This window comes from Coregonus lavaretus, assembly GCF_964263955.1.
Source record: "Coregonus lavaretus genome assembly, chromosome: 30".
Taxonomy (NCBI): Eukaryota; Metazoa; Chordata; class Actinopteri; order Salmoniformes; family Salmonidae; genus Coregonus; species Coregonus lavaretus.
This window is the reverse complement of record NC_140017.1, coordinates 5,861,673-5,880,042: the sequence shown is the minus strand read 5'-3', so window position 1 is coordinate 5,880,042 and position 18,370 is coordinate 5,861,673. Positions and strand designations below refer to the sequence as shown.

The 18,370-nt window shown below is 40.0% G+C and overlaps 1 protein-coding gene across 1 annotated transcript; it reads left to right on the top strand.

The window, feature by feature from the left end:
* Positions 1 to 914: 914 nt before the first annotated feature.
* On the top strand, positions 915 to 16,799 carry LOC311105724 (sodium channel regulatory subunit beta-3-like; the record flags this gene model as incomplete). Its single annotated transcript, XM_084147933.1, has 5 exons — positions 915 to 1,197; positions 11,578 to 11,741; positions 12,017 to 12,242; positions 14,872 to 15,010; positions 16,736 to 16,799. The coding sequence occupies 5 exons, from the start codon at positions 915 to 917 to the stop codon at positions 16,797 to 16,799; spliced, it is 876 nt and encodes a 291-aa protein (XP_084004059.1).
* Positions 16,800 to 18,370: the final 1,571 nt, after the last annotated feature.

Sequence of the window (18,370 nt, the reverse complement as noted above, 5' to 3'; positions counted from 1 at the left end):
ACCAGACCAGGGGCGCAACGGGGGGGTAGAGAGAGTGTGGAGGTCACGCCCGGAGCCGGATCCGCCTCCGAGGCGGAATGCCCACCCGGCCCCTTCCCTCTTGTGTTTGGTTGGCGCGGTCGCAGTCCGCGCCTTTGGGGTGGGTACTGTCACGCCCTGGCTCTGGGGACTCTTAATTGTTGAGCCAGAATGTGGATTTTCTATGTTTTGTTTGCTATGGTTTTCGTTCTAGATCGGTTAGATCTATGTTGGCCAGGGTGGTTCCCAATCAGAGGCAGCTGTAGCTCGTTGTCTCTGATTGGGAACCATACTTAGGCAGCCTGTTTTCACTAGTCATTGTGGGATCTTGTTCCGTAAGGTTTTGTGTATAACCTAGGACTTCACGTATCGTTTGGTTTATTGTTTTGGTTCGTGTTGTGTACACTAAATAAAGAATGTACGCTTATCACGCTGCGCCTTGGTCCGCTTCATCTCATAACGATCGTGACACCTGCAGGAGATACAGGAGTCCCTCCAGAACCTACCCGGTGTAGACAGAGGTTAGGGACAGCTTGAACCTCTTGAATGCTCCATGTTTCTCTTCTCTGAGATAAGAGATAATCCTCTGTAACTGTTGATTGAAATGGTGGAGATAACAACTGTGACTGGAGACAGACTAGAGTCCAAGGCAATATTGACTAGAGTGCCCATCATGGGCTATGGTCAATTGTACTGTAAATCAATAAATGCTGCATATTACTTTTATTCACAGTATAAATTCTATAAAAACGGAAAGAAGTATTGGTATACCAATCAATTAAAATGTCATTGCCCTCATAATACAGAAATTGTTCAGTAAGACACTCAGAAAAGTAGGCCACAACATTACTCTCTTAGTGTTTATCTGCTTAGCTGACTAGTATAGTACACTAATGATGTCCTCTGACACTACAGTTTGTATTCCAGCCAGTAATGACAAGACCACAGAGGACCCAGCAGTGCACCTGATCCCCGTTGCCCTGGACAACTTCTCCGCACAGCACTTTGCCGTCTTCCTGTTCGGCTGGCATGTTGTGAAACTGCTGTGCAACACCCAAATCTTCCCCCTGATCACGCTGCTTCTGGCCAAAACGGTTCCTGTCTCAGCCTACGAGGGCCTGGTGTCACACTGCAGTGGGGACTTTTATTTTGACACCACCAACCAGATTCTGTATCTCTGTGAGGCAAAGCTTGAGAGTGTGGGACAGTTTATTGCCACTCTCCTACACTCTATGGCCTATATATGGCCTTCAGTAGTTTAATTCCTCTTTCAGATATGAAGTAAACAAGGTAAGAAGCATTGAAGTTTCTGTAACCCAGTTATTCAGGCAAAGAGGGACACCTCACTGACCTCAGACCAGTCTCCTGGGAAGTTAGTGGAGGACTTTCTCAATGTCCGTGTCCCCATTGAAAGCCAGTTCACAGAGCACCTCTTGTCAGACAGGTTTGTGTTGCACTTTTGAGATTGACTTCATAAAAATGGTAAAACAATGTTCACAATCCTTTGTTTTCTTTAATTTGATTTTAGACTACAGCGATAAAAGTATTTCTAGCTGCAAATCATATTAAACAGGATGAGCCGGCACCAGCTAGATGGCCACAGTCCAGAGGAAGAGGAGCAGACCAGAGACCACCCACACCCAGAGCCAGACAACCATAGATCAGACGGTCAGGAGGAACACAGTCATTTTCCAGACCATGAGGACCTAGACAGCAGGGTACCAAAGAACCATAAACTAGAAGATAACCAGAGCCCATACAATCAGGAAGTAGAAAGCCACGGACCAAGCAGTCAGATGACAAGCATGGGTAAAACAGGCTACCCAGAATTAGATGTATGGGAATAAGCCAGTCAGAAGCATGTGAAAATGGGGCACTACTGAAGTGTGTGGTTTTGGTATGATTTGTCTTCTCGTGATTTTGTAGATTTTATGTGCATTTTAGTGTATAGTGTGAATAATAGATGTATAATAGGTTTATCACATCTGATTTAATCAAACTGGTCATTTTCATTGGAGTGATATTTATTAAAGATATGAATTATGCTTGTGCACTATCGCTTTTATCACAGTGTCGCCAAGTATAAATACTTTCCAGGTCATTGCCCTCCATATCTTTCAGGCTTCAGCCACCATTGTCAAATCAAAACATCACAGTTTAATTGGATGACCAGTCTGCTCTGGCGCCTGCTTCTCTTTGTTTCAACCCAACATCTTTGTACCAGTGACCCAGAACCTTTCAAGAGTATCTATGAATATTTTATTACACGATATTATTTCTTCCATTAATGGTCATTTCCCTCTCTCTCCGAGCAGCAGTAAATGTATTATCATCTCTCCAACCCCTAGACCCGTTCCAGGCTGAGTAACCTAGAAAATATTAGTGCTGCATGATAGTTCATCCACAGGGCACTCTGCTAATAGAAAGGGAGTATTCCTACGGGGGGGTTAGACTTTGAGCAGATTGAGGAGGTCAGCTGGACCAATCGTCAATGGCTATCAGTATCAGTGCCCATGACTCAGTGCCAAGTCCCGGGTTAAAATGGGGTGATGCCCCTTAGAAAGTTCCATTGCCTGACAGCCCCTATCATGGAGATTAGAAACAATGTCTCACTGAATATCATATCTCATACCACCCACTATCTGACTACTTGTCATACCTCCCTCAGCTGGCACTGTACTCTTAGAAAAAGGGTTGCCAACGGGTTTGTAAGCCGACGAAGCCTATATGGTTCTAGGTAGCACCTTTCCTTCTAAGAGTGTAAACCAGCATACATCTTTCTCATGTAAGGATTTGCAATGTTTCAATATTATTTCTTCCCTAGTTGCTTAAACGACAACAACAGTGTTATTTATAGAAAGTAAAGCCCTGTGTATGTTTGTGTCCTCAGGTTGGCATGATGTTACCTTTTTCCAGCTGCTAGTGGAGCCCACAACTGTTCCTGTCCCATCACTGTCTGTCCATAACAGTGGACAGCTGCAATACATAGTCCATGATACAAACACAAAATACTTTTAGAAATGTTATTTGAACTTGTTTGGTCATTACAGTTTTGTTTGGAGCGGCACACATTTTTGAGGAAACACATTTGATAAAGACGTTTTTTCAGGATCCCATGGATACAGACTCACTGTAAGTGTTGCTATTTGATTTCATTTGATAATTTTGTGTTACGTACAATTAAAAATGTATATTTGTTGCAGTTTTAAAATCTCAAATTGTGGTACATCAATATTGAAATGGATGAGTAGATCAGTAATGCCACAAAAAATATGCTCAATTACAATGATCAGACCCCTCAAAATCTATCCTCCTCCTCATATAGAAGTGTGTAACCCCCATGTTTGTATTGAACGTCTGAACTACACCATTGGGGATAAACATGTAGTCTACTTCTCATTAATTTAGCACTGAGTTTCATTAATTAAAACATTTCTATAGTTGCTGGCCAGATTTCACGTTTACGTTCCAACATCAGTTTCCACATGCTGTAACCATGTTGTAATCTTGAAATCCCTCCAAATCCCTGAAAATCGGTTAACTTGCCCCAAACCCCATGCAGTAGTGAACACAGGCCTGTAGTTAGGGTTTTATAAACGTTTGAACAAAGCATTTTAATGTTTTTTTAAAATGTTTAACTAAATCCTTATTTTTATTTATTTTTACATTTGAGGTAAAACAAGTATTTTTTTATGTGTGTAACATACTTTTTTTTTCTTTTTTTTCTTTTTTTTTTGCATCAAACGTGTTTATTGTTGGACAATTTCCCACAGTACAGTACCTTCCTGTTTCACTCTGTTACAAAAAACATTTTCTTCTTACTGAACACCACCCACTTGTGGTGAGCCTCATACTTCTGCTAGTTTTCCATTTTCAATCATCCCAAGCTCATATTTCTGCTGAGCCAAAGTGTCAGCTGACCAGTGCATCCACTTACCGGTTGGGTGTCTATATCTAATCAGTGTACTTTACTGTAAGTAGGCCAACAGTGATGGATTGTATTTGCTTGGAGTGCATTACCACCACCCTCAAAGCTTAGTGTTGTGTGTACCTTTATAAGGACATGGATCACTTGATATTCACCCTACACAGAACCTACTAGGCAAAGATGTCAATTCAATGTCTATTCCACGTTGGTTTCGCGTCATTTCATTGAAATGACGTGGAATCAACATTGATTCAACCAGTGTGTAGCAACACATCTATTTGTTTTGTTCTTGGAAATGAGCATGATAAACAAACCAGTTTGGTTCCTCTTTCTCAGAGGTGAGCTGCTCCTGTGTTAGTCGAAGGGTTTTTCCTTTTCTCTGCCTTGTTCCCATCATCCGGCCCTTGTGCATCACTGTTGCCATGGTTCCCGTATCTCTGGGATGTGGCAGTGGCAGCCACCAGGCCTGCCATATTTAGTCTGTGTCTGAGACTCACCCAGCCTGCTGGCAACAACACACTGCCATTTTCATTGTTATTTAGGTGTTTTCATTAGAAGTAATATGCTGTGGAATTAGTCATTCAAATGATGATTTCTGCCTACTTGCTTTATGACTTGGATATAATGATTTGGGTTAATCAGCCATGTGCTCTGATATATAAACATTGGAAAAATGTATCACATACAACATCCATAGAAATAGAATGACAACGTACTTCAAATTACATTTGTAATCCATGGTAGTAAGCTTAAATCCTTCAACCTACATTATCCTTTCAGGTAAGCCTTTCTTATTCCTCTATATTAACCACAGTGATCTCATTGTTAGATTACACTGGATCTTCAAATCGCAGCACTACATATACACTGTATCTGCTTTATGAAGTTGAATGGAGCTTTAAGATGTCTTCACTGGATAAACCTTTGAATTCTTTCCAGATTAGGAAAATTGAAGAACAGTCGAGAGTTTAAGAGGTCGAAGTGCCACAGAGAAATGTAGAACTACTCGTAAGAAGATAGCTTTACTTTAGATGCTGGGTTTAGAATGTACTATATTTCTGCAATGTATGGAATACTCACACACACAGTACCATCCATTAAAGTGCTAATCGGATTTATCATATTCCATATGTCAATGACTAACAATTCATTAAACAGCTTAGTCTTTACTAAATAAATGTCTATGAAGGCAAACATTATTCATACTCAATGTGACTCATGGAGAATAATGGGTATGGTTGATGTCATGCTGATTCTTCATCAGTACTTTAGGGCTGAGTCTGAAAAGGTACGCTATTCCCTCTATAGTGCACTACTTTTGACCAGGGCCCATAGTGTCCTCTGGTCAAAAGTCATGCACTATATTGGGAATAGGGTGACATTTGAGATGCAACCCAGGCTTCTTTCACACTGGTGTGTGGGGGGGGATAATGACTGCTCTCAGAGGTAATGGCAGAGAGAAGCAGTGGAGCAAAATGTAATCGAACAGCTCATCGGTTTGTGTCAAATGCAGATTAAGTTTTATTTACATTTAGCAGACACTCTTATCCAGAGTGACTTACAGTTAGTGAGTGCATGCATTTTTTTTTCATACTGGTCCCCCGTGGGAATCGAACCCACAACCCTGGCGTTGCAAGCGCCATGCTCTACCAACTGAGCTACATGGGATCATGTGTAGATGAAGATGTAGATGAAAGGTCATTGCAGCATCCTGCTATAAGCACCAAATATGAGAGATAATCACAGGGGTTGTAATGTTGCATTAGAAGCTTTGTAGGCTTATAGGTTTTCTTGGTTTGCTCAGAATTATGTGTTTTTCAATGGCCTACACATGCCCTAGTTTAAAGCCCTACATATACCGTACACACATACTGTACACATTGAGGTCAGTGTATACATTAAATCAAGAGAGAGAGATTCTACTCCAGGGTGATCTTTGAGCTCTGTCACTGCTGTGTGGTTCTTTGAAGAGATGCCTGAGGGGGTGAAGAAACACATTTGTGCTTCACTGATCTGTATTAAATGCGTGGCTATGAGCAAGCACTCTCCTTCCAGATGCTGAACAACGTTATATAACATTTGTGTGGCTGTGGTGGTACATTGGATGTCTGTTGTCATTTTTGTTCATAAAAGTCTTACATTCTTTGTAAAAGAGGACCTCGCACTTGCATCTCATAACATTGACGTTGAATCGCTCTTCATGGTAAAAAAAGTTATAATTGGATGTGTTTATAGGCCACCCGATACTAACATTGGTAGTTTTAACGTTGTCCTTGCATCAACCTTGGATTTGATTAATAAAGAAGATAAAATGTGTTCTCTATTAGGTGACTACAACATGAATTTATTTAAAAGTGAGAACCATTTACTGACATCTGACTTTTTGAATACTTTATACACCAGCTATCTATATCCCCCTCATCTACAAGCCCACAAAAGTGACCAGTTCATCAGTTATCCTTATTGATAATATTTTTACTGATTTAATTGAATAATGTGGCAAAAACAGGTACACTTTATACTGACATTTATAACCAATTTCCAATATTCCACTTCTCTTCGTCAGCTGGAAATGAACAGGTGGGAATGGATAGTAGCATTAAATGTAGAATATTTAACAAAAGTAATACCGAGCACTTTAAGATGTTGATTGAGGATATTTAATGGGACATTTTTTATAATCATGCTGATGTGGAGTCTGCTTACCAGACTTTTCTCACATCCTTCAATTCTGTATTTCACCATTACTTTCTCTTATTCAGACCTTGTAAGTGAGCAGCAGATGGGTTCTGGAAACCATGGTTTACAACCGGTCTCCAGAAATCCTCAGTAAAAAAAGTTTCAAAAAAATCCCAACCCCCTTGAATTCTGCCAATTACAAATATACTAAACAAAAACATAAACGCAACATGTAAAGTGTTGGTCCCATGTTTCATGAGCTGAAATAAAAGATCCCAGAAATGTTCCATATGCACAAAAAGCTTTTTTCTCCGAAATGTGTTTACATCCCTGTAAGTGAGCATTTCTCCTGTGCTAAATTAATCCATACACCTGACAGGTGTGGCATATCATGAAGCTTATTAAAAAGCATGATCATTACACAGATGCACCTTGTGCTGGGGACAATAAAAGACCACTTTAAAATGTTCTGTTTTGTCACACAACACAATGCCACAGATCATCCGTTCACCCACACTGCGTCTCACAAAGCCACGGCGGTTGGAACCAAAAATCTCCAATTTGGACTCCAGACCAAAGGACACATTTCCACCGGTCTAATGTCCATTGCTCGTGTTTCTTGGCCCAAGCAAGTCTCTCCTTATTATTGGTGTCCTTTAGTAGTGGTTTCTTTGCAGCAATTCGTCCATGAAGGCCTGAGTCACACAGTCTCCTCTGAACAGTTGATGTTGAGATCTGTCTGTTACTTGAACTCTGTGAAGCATTTATTTAGGATGCAATTTCTGAGGCTGGTAATTCATCATAGTGCTGGTTTCTGCGACTGCACTTGAAGAAACTTTCTTGAAATGTTCCGTATTGACTGACCTTCATGTCTTAAAGTAATGATTGACTGTTGTTTCTCTTTGCTTATTTGAGCTGTTCTTGCCATAACATGGACTTGGTCTTTTACCAAATAGGGCTATCTTCTCTATACCCCCCTACCTTGTCACAATACAACTGATTGGCTCAAACGCATTAAGAAGGAAATAAATTCCACAAATTAACTTTTAAGAAGGCACACCTGTTAATTGAAATGCATTCTAGGTGACTATCTCATGAAGCTGGTTGAGCGAATGCCAAGGGTGTGCAAAGCTGTCATCAAGGCAAAGAGTGGCTATTTGAAGAATCTCAAATATAAAATATATTTTGATTTGTTTAACACTTTTTTGGTTACTACATGATTGCATATGTGTTATTTTATAGTTTTGATGTATTCACTATTATTGTACAATGTAAAAAATAGTAAAAATAAAGAAAAACCCTTGAATGAGTAGGGGTGTCCAAACTTTTGACTGGTAGTGTATGTATATATATATACATATATACATATACATCAAAAGAAAAACGATTATATATATATATATATATATATATATATATATATATATATATATAAATAATCGTTTTTCTTTTGATGTGGTTTTCATATATGCTCTCTTGGGTTTCAAACCTCATCTGCACACCTTTTTTACCTTGTTTTTACGTGCACTGTTTGGTATTTCGTTTGTCTTCCTTTGTGTGGATGAATTAAACTAAAACTAACTTGAAAGAAATGTATGAAGATTAAGGAACAACCTGCACTGAAAATGTCTTTGTATTAAATTAAAAACAGTCCTCCATCTTTGTTAGATGGCTTATCTTTTTTTGTAGTCCAGTTCTGTGTGAACTTAAGAGCAGTGATTACTACTGTATTCATTCAAATTCCGCTACTTAGGCTAACTATGAATTGGATTACTTGTTTGAATACTTTAAAAAATAAAAACATTATTCATTTGAAGATAATTGTGATAGCCTATAAGTATAATTTAATAGTGTGCACAATTTAAGGGCACTCATGTTTCATGTAAATAGCCATTTTGAAATGTATTATTTATTTAGAGTGAAAGGTCAAATTGTTAAAAATAGGAAAGCAAATAGTTTAATGGTCGGAGTTCAGGTAGGCCTTTGAGATTCAGCCAACAAAGGAAAGGAGGGTTGCTCAACAACAATGACACAAATCATGAGAATGGCTTACCAAGAAAAACTTCCAAAGGGACTAATTCGCGGTAAAAAGGAGTTGGAGCACTCCAGAAAAAAAACGTCTAAACGTAAGTCATCTGTTCGCAGCCTGTACAATAGATTAAAGTGAAAAATAAATAATTCTCAGCTTTTTCCTGGAGTGCTCCAACTAATTTTGACCGCGAATTAGTCCTTTTGGAAGTTTTTCTTGGCAAGCCATTCTCAGAGTTTAATGGTCGATTTAAATATTTTTGTCCATGTGTCTGGGAACAAGAGGAGCTACTGTAAATAGGGAGTGACTTTTACGCATGCGCATCAAGGGATATGTTATCGGAGTGCTAAGAGGCCGATAACTGCGAAAAACAAAGGCAGTGAACAGCGGAACAAGAAACGTCATTTTCGGATTGCTCCTCCTTTTATGAAGATTCTGACAAAGGAGTAGCCCATTTTCATCAAACCAATTTATTATTTGCTATTCATATGAAACTTTTTACAATCCATTGTCATTGTATGATTGAGGATTTATAGACGCTCACCCAGATCCCGCAATAGAAAGTGGCCTAAGCGGAGTGTGGAATCTACAGGTCTCTTTTGGGTTTTGTTCATGCCGAAGCTGCGAGGAATATCTAGTGAATGACTGTGAGTGTGTGAGTTATTTTCTTTTCTCACCACAAAGATACTACGACTGGAATAATGTGGGAAAAGTTTACGAAAAGATAAATGATGAATCTTAGGCAACAGGCCAGTCAATGATAATATATAATTAATGGTATCTTCAGACACTGGCAAATAACCAATCGTTGCCTATTGTGTAACCTATTCGACTTTCAAACTTTACGCAAAATCGATAGACCAGCATATAGCCTAAAGCAGGATTTTTCTCACACTTCGTGAAATCTCTACAGAGAATGTGTTATAATTATCGACGATTGATCTCCTGGGTAGCGGTGCGCTGTCCATTGTCCTGAAATTACGCTCTTCAAATAGCCTAATCAAACTAGGGCAATTCGCCACCACGCCATAGAAATACTGTAGATGAAATATGAGATTATTCGAGGCTTAAAGTGTTTTTTCTTTCTTTGATCGTGAACAGGGAGAGTGCCCAAGACAGCTATCCCAGAGAACACTGAATATGAGAACTCGAACCAGGGTTATATTGCATTCCCTATTACATTTGGTTTTAGTAGGTAAGTGTTTGCACTTACATTATGTATTTGTCTCTAATAGTTTAAAATCACACCTAATTTAGACTTGTGATCCGACGGTTATTGACATTAATTGACACATCACAATCAAACAAGTTGAAATCCCAACACTTAGGCCTTTATGTTCCGTCATCATTTACGTGACCTTTTTTTCAACTGACCACTTTGAGAGGTCTGACTAAGGCTAGTATGGCATGATTTGACACGGTCAAGTGACATAGTAAGCCTATAATAACATTCACTTTTATATAAAATATTCTAAATATTTCACCAGTTATTCCAACATTTAAAAACATGAACAAACTAATAGAGGTACTTAAATAGGGAGCATACAGTAGATCCTCTTCTCACTTCTCAGTAAGTTAAAGCCTCAGATGAGCCCTGTCTGTGCTGCCGTTCAGAAATAAGAAATACATGAATTCATACATAACATTAGGCTACTGACATATAATTTAGACTGGGTTTCTACCTGGTCCTCTTTCCCAGTATGTTTCTGTGTCACTTTCACTACTGTGACTGTCCCGGTTTCCATGTGGCTGCATGTATGACCCTTCAGAATGAGCTGGAGATGTGATCGATGTTGACAGACAGCCCGGGGCTCTGGGTTACATAATACTAACCCTGTGTTTCATCAGTCAGTCACACAAAGACTCCATGCAGAAAACCACATATTTTCATCCCTCAATCACTATAGCAACCTAACTGGGGTTGTTGTGTCCCAAATGGCACCCTAATCCATATATAGTGCACTACTTTTGACCACATAGTGCACTACTTTTGAACACATAGTGCACTACTTTTGACCACATAGTGCACTACTTTTGACCCGGGCCCTGGTCTAAAGTAGTGCACTATATATGGAATATGGTGCTGTTTGGGAATCAGCCCTTGTGTAGTGGGGTGGATGATACTACGCTCACTGCATGTGTCCACGGTTGTCAGTCCAGTGTGAAATATATTTTGGTACGGGGTGTGAGAGTGTATTATGTGGTGAGTGAGTTGTGATTTGAGAACAGTGGTGTCTATGGCACTGCATTATGCCAGTCTGACTGGCACAACAGGGAGCTCATCCAAGGCTGGCGCACATGACATCATTAAGAGGGCAGCAAATTAGGTCACAGGGTTATCCGATAGAACACCACACTCTGACAACAGACCAGGGGGTGATGGGTTGAGGGTGTGATTGAATAGAATACAATCATACATTTGTGTTTTTGCTGTCTTTTATTCCCACCTGCTCTCACATGAGTGTTATCCTGGAGGCAGAACTGAGTGATTTTCCCTTAGGCCAGCTGCAAAGTCAAAATTGGCTATATTAATTTATGGTTAGGGTTAGACATTAGGTTTAACAGTGTGGTTAAGGTCAGGGTTAAGGTTAGGGTTAGGTTTAAAATCTGATTGTATGTCTTTGTGACCACTCTGCAGAGCTGCCTGCAGAACAAGATTCATGACAAAAAACGCGAACCTGCCTCTCTCTCTCACATACACACACACACACACACACACACACACACACACACACACACACACACACACACACACACACACACACACACACACACACACACACACACACACACTCACTCACTCACTCACACACACACACACACACACACACACACACACGATTATGTATCTCTGGGTGATGTGTACTGTACATGCTACAATGTGGTGCTTGGGTGATGCCGCTCTGTGTGTTACTATCACCAGTGCAGGTGAGCAGGCCAGTATGCGTGGATGTGCCCTCGGAAACAGAGGCAGTCGTTGGGAACCCCATGAAACTGACCTGCATCTCCTGTATGAAGAGAGAGGAGGTCAGCGCAGAGACACGCGTGGACTGGTACTACATCCCACCTGACGAAGAACCCATGCCTGTAGGTCTCCTCCATCTAACATCCATTTTCACAAACACCAACTTCTACATTTTCATTACAATTATTTCACCTGATGATAGGACCAGCAGTTTTTCATGACCATGTGACCTGACCAGGAATGATTGCCTATAACTAGGGCATGGAGGCTTTTCCTGGTCAGGCTGTATGGCCCACAAATACTTTGAACTATGAGGGAAAAATCAGGCAAAGTTAGCTAACAACGATTAGTGTGTGTGTGTTTTTGTGTGTGTGTGCCTGCTACATTACCCCCTCAGATCTACCTGTTTGATGGACAACCCAGGGAGCTGGACGGGCCTTGGAGGGGTCGCCTGGTGTGGAATGGAAGTAAAGATCTGCAGGAACTCTCCATCAGTATCCTCAACGTCACAATGAACGACACGGGCACCTATAAGTGTGTGGTATTCCGACAGTTTGAGTTTGACTGCTACTCTCCTTCGGTTACCAACAGCCTGGTAATCAACCTGGTGGTCAGAGAAGAAGGTAAGGGTACTTCCTGTTCCTTCTTGTTTTGTAATTGTACTTCCTGTGCTTTCAAGCTCCTAGCTGGAGGCTTAACTATCTGTGGTTTGCGTATTTATTCATGCTCTGCCCGTATACCCTATTCTTCTTGGTTGTGGCCATGTGTTTTGACAAAACTTAAAATTAAAATGTATTATTTGGTCTTAGGTGCTATTAGGTATATTAATCTAATTTACAATTTTCTTTAAATGTTTTTAATAGTTGTATTGTATGAGTAATTGTGTTTTTTTTGTTCTGTTTTTATTATTATCAAAGCTCAGTTGGTTTTTCTAACCAACTATTTTACTATCTATTATAAGGGGTAATATACATCATTTGGTTTCTATTTACTGGATGCTTTCTGGATGTTCACCTCACTCAAAAATACTATTTAATAGGTATATTTGTATATAATTATTCCTACATTCACTTTACAATACCTCTATCTGCCTGTCTATTGTGGACTGCTGGCTGGTTCATATCTGCATACATCTACATTTGACAATAGTCATTACCAACTATATTTTAGTTTGCCCTTGTATACATTACGTCAAATGTACAACTTTTCTTTTGCATCTCATGCCATAGTAGTGTCCTATTGCAAAAAGCTGTGGGTCAGCGATCCATTTTTCATTCCAATATACGAAGGGATTTACGATATTGATATCTTTCTGCAGCTATTTGGAAGTTTCACACAGAAAATGCTGTGCCTCAGGCTTCTTGGAGTTTGGCATCAATTCATTGAGACAGTGGTTCTCATCAGATCCAACTCCAAAATACCTTATTTAAATCGAAGGAAAATCTTTCCACTTATAAACAGTTTTTTTTTAAATGTATACATCTAATCTGCTCTATTCATTTGATAATCTTGTACCAATATATTGTGGTATATTGGACTTCCTTATTGCCACAGTAAAAAAAATCAGCAATAACATCTGAAACTGACAAAGACACAAAAATAACATTGAGAATCGCTATTATCGTACATGTTTTTGCTGTTTTCTTTCTCTATGTATTGTAGCAAGACGTTTTGATATAGCATGGTTTACACTTTTATGTTACAAATATGAAGCCTAAACGCTCCAGTTTAAGGCTGGTAGTACTGTTGCAAGAGGGATGACAATGGGTCAATTAAATGTGTAGTTCAATTAAGACCTCATGTGTATTTAAGAAAACAGGTGGAAGCAATTGCATAATCGTTGTTTAATACGAAAACATTTTAACTGAGGGAATTTGACCTATCAATATGAGCTACAATATCTAATGTGTTTTGCATAGAGCTACACTAACTATTAGCTGGCAATAAATTGCCTGGACAAGAGTGGTAGAGAATGTAAGATGCATGCAGGAAAACACTAAAGCATCATGTGAGGACTTTTTGGCTATTCCCAATAAGGTTACGTGAAACACTATCCTGTATACTTTACACATTTGATTATACTAGCAATAATTTGATTTTACCATCTTTATGATTGGACCATTATCCAATCAAATGTATATTCTCAATATGTACCAAAGAAACTCTCATATGTACAGACAAAGCATGCTTAACTGCCTCCTATACTGAATGAGATTGACTTCACCTGGCTAACAGAACAAGCCGTAATGCCCACATATGGGACTGTTCTGTCATTTTGATTATGAGTGAATGGACCAATCAGAAATAGATTGCTGCATACTGAAGCCATTTTAATTAGAATTGTCATTTCATTGCTAGTGGCGACAGGACAGTTATTCATTATGGCTGATATGCTGGGTCTCAAAACACATTGAGAATCTGTTCACCGTCCCATACAAACAAATAGGCCTGGGTCTCAAAACACATTGAGAATCTGTTCACCGTCCCATACAAACAAATAGGCCTGGGTCTCAAAACACATTGAGAATCTGTTCACCGTCCCATACAAACAAATAGGCCTGGGTCTCAAAACACATTGAGAATCTGTTCACCGTCCCATACAAACAAATAGGCCTAAATGGTTATCTAACTAACACATAGTTATCTTTACTGCTCTATGCCTTATTCACAAATTACATAATTGCAGAACAGTCTGTGCAAAATTTACAGTAAGTCCCTATCAAACCAATGCAGTTTAAATACATTGTCTATTTCTGTTGTCTTGCAGTGTTCTATCCAAACAGATGCGGTGTGGGTTGTGTCATAGAGATGGAAAGAGGGCACACCTATCTTTGCCATTCATCACTTCTGTGACAGCATGGGCAGAACCATTGAGGGCTATATCAATTTCAAAGTAGTCAATGTCTTCTTCTTTTAGTTCTATGAGTTTATTGTCGGTTTGTAATCGAACTAAAAAGGTGTATAGCTCCACCTACTGTGTTAGAGTGTGTATAGTCTGAACAGGCATAAAGCTAAAGTTAATGATTTAACTGCCACCTGTGGTGCTTGAATCTTTGCTCAGGAGTACTTGGCTAATCCCTTCTGCTGACTTGGATGGAATTCTGTTATCCTTCCTTAACCCATAGGTAGTCCCACCCAGTTGACTACTTTAAAATGGTGAAAGCCTTTGATGGCGCTGCCAATGCTAAAACCGACTTTGTAGCAAGTGTGCCCTATATCCATCTCTATGGGTTGTGTGTGTCTATCTGGCAGCCAGTGACAACACCACTGCCCTGTACTCAGAGATCATGATGTACGTCCTGCTGGTCTTCCTCACCTGCTGGCTCTTGGTGGAGATGGTCTACTGCTACAGGAAGATCTCCAAGTCAGACGAGCAGGCCCAGGACACCGCGTGAGTAGCTCTTAGCCATGTGTCTCATGGCTGTTTATCTCATAGGCTTGTCTTGTATCTCGTAGCTTTGTATCTCGTAGCTTCGAATCCCGTAGGCTTGTATCTCGTAGCCTCATATATCATGGCCTCGTCTCCATACTGTATGTACCAAGGCCAACTCTAGTCGTCTATCATTGCCCTGCACCATGTATCTAGATGTATGGTGCAGGGCAATGATTGACGACTAGAGTTGGCTTCAGCATATACAGTATAGATACGATGCTAAGTATCTCATACTGCATGTGGAGTTTTGGCCTTACCCACAGTAGGCATTACTGACAATGTGGCGTACAATTTCCCTTGCGGATTTTATGACCCCTTCAATAACTTGGGGGTAGTGAATAGTTTACATTTACTGTTAGGCCATGCAGTATCCAATGTATAGGTTGTGAGGTTTGTGAAAGAGTGTAATGGAGGTGTAATGGTCTGAAGGCACCTGCTATCAGTAGTCGGTCAATAGTAGTCGGTCAGCTGTTTCAGTAAGTCGTCTTTCTGCTGAGGTCCCTGGATTGTTTGGAGCGCTCTGCTGAATCCTGTTCTGCCATTTTCAAACAACCAATTCAGTGCTCTGTGGATTTGCAGCCGGATCTGAAATTGACTTGTTCTGTGGCCAAGGCTTAAATATATTCCTGTGCTGTCAGCTCCCAATGATTGGTGATGGTGCTGAGCGGTAGATGGAAGTCGGTACAGTGGATTGTGGCCATCAAATTTCAACCTTGCAATACGATATTGGGTAATATACAGTGCATGTTTGAATCCAATGACGCTATTTCCTGTACCTTACACTGGAAGTACCAATAGTGCAGGATAGATGTACACAGAATGTACTTAGGAAATTGAGAGAATGCCTGAAGGCATCGATTGAGAAATGGGTTAAAATAATGCACTTCTGAACAAATGAAGAGAGTACGCTGCTACATTACATGGTTCATGACAGTTGTTCCACAAATGCTTTTTAAATAGAGATCACTTTGCACTTTGCATCAGTCTAGAGGCAATGCCTAATGACCCTATGCCCAGGAATACCACAGTAAGTTTAACCACCAGTGGTGTGTTGCGAGGCGTGACCTCCATCCGTTCTAGTGCTGACAGGACTTAGGGCTCTGGTAAATAATAGTGCACTATGGGAATAGGGTGCCATTTGGGACATAGCTATGGTATTGAGCTGTTTGAGCAGATAAACACTAGAGGCACATTGATGGCAGCCAGCCATAATATGTGACTGGCTGTTCAACAGTACAGGATAATGCATCCATTTAAAAGGATCTGTAGCATGCATTACTGATCCTAAATCACATCAATTGTGGACTGTGGAGACAGGATGATCTCCACCAGTTGCACCTGTGATTAACCGATTTCCTACCGTTTTCCCACTTTCATTTTACATGGTCCTCTTACTTGGATAGTTAGGAAATAGGCTAACTCATGGGTTGTGGGAATCCTATTAGCAAATGTGTCATAGTTTCTAAGTCAGTATCCAGGCTTATGTTCGATATTGCTGTTGCCATATTGTCACGAATAAACTGGAACATTCCCAATGAAAACGTATCCCAATTGTCTCAATTGTTTTGCAGTTGTCTCAATTGTTTTGCATTGACGGAGTTCAATAAGAAAGCCCCACTGAAATGTACACAGTCTGATGCACCACAGGGTCTTAGATTTGCCTCTCTTTCTACCCATCTACAGGACAGACTACCTAGCCATTCCCTCAGAAAATAAAGAGAACCTGGGTGTTCCAGTTACAGAATAAAAGTGATTGTCTCACAACAATACGGTATTTTGAATGTGCCTCTCAATCTGATCTCGATCAGATAATCACTCTCCCCTTCAACTCATCGTATGTAACTAACCGAGTCTCTTTCTGTTGCACCCGCATCCGCCATTTTCTTCCATAAGACTTTACTCACTCACACCATAGTAATAACGTTCCCTTCCTCAACCACTCATCTCTGGGCTTTATCTCCATTTACCATCAGCTCTTTCTCACTCATCGTACTAGTACTAATATTAAAAGTCTACCTAATAGTGAAAATAATGAGAGGTGAAAACAATAGTTAAATAAGAAATCCACTCTCCACATGAGATTCTGTGGTACCTGATTTGAAGTGTTGTTTTCAAAGGGAGAGTGGCCCGATTACATCAGTAATAGAAATGAGGCCTTTGAACACTCTGAACATACCCCCTGCTGAGTTCTCAGAACAGTGGACGGAGACATGTTTTCTTAGTATTGCTAAGGGGCTGTGTGAGGCACAGTACATGTTTTTAGAGTGGTACTTTCTGTTTTTTTTAAGTGGAAGAAAGTTTATTGTTTTACATTTCTGAATCTGTATTAGAATATCTGTTATTGTTGTACCTAAAATGAATTTTTCAACACATCAAGCTACTTAGTCTGTCCTCTGTTTCAGGTACTGACCAATGGTGTACCAAGCAGTTCGTAGTCACCTGACGATACAGACTGAACTCTTTGAAGGGAACATTCAGTGATGATGTCACAGCGCCCCTCAGCAACCAGGAAACCTGCCAAGTGGAGTCCCCTTTGTCTTGGTCTTGTGGTGTGAGCTAGCCAAATACTTGAACGCTCAAGTTATACTCTCCCTTCTTATTTCACTCTGAACCACTCTGTGCCAGACAGCAGGGATTTGATGATTAAGAAGTTGTTTATGCCATTTGAATGTCACCCACAGAAAAAAACTGAACCTACTCTTGCAGAGGACCAAGGAATTACTTCAAAGCAAATTACTTTTAAATGTGTCAAATGTTGTTAAAATGCTAACAATTATACTGCACTGCACATCATTGGCGAGATTACGGGTCAAGATTTTGCTCTTATACGACCGGTGTCTCTTCATTATCTTTTTACAGAAATTGGATTGCATAGCTTTTCAAGTTTACTTCACTTAAGTTGTTTGGTGAAATGATATGTTTAATGCACAGTATGACTGTGGTTTATGATATGAACACTCAGTCCTCACGCTGGTTCTTAGTGTGACTCCAAGGCTCCATTTAGCCAACTATGTCAGAATCTCCTTTTTAAGTTCAATTCTCTTCCACAGAAAGAGCCTGGTATGAGAAGATGTTGTGTATTTGGATCTTAGAGAGTGACTAGGCTATTTTACAAAAGAAGAAGAAAAAAGATGGTACAAAGTCACAGTAATTGGTCCCAGAGATTCCTCCATCTTTTACTTACATCATCAATATGGCTTTTTTACTCAGCGTGTTGTGAGCTATGAAGTTTATTCAATGGCATCTGAAGAAATTCAAAACAATGATGCTGCATAATACAACTACTGTATGCCCCAATAGCCAAATACTTGATCATGC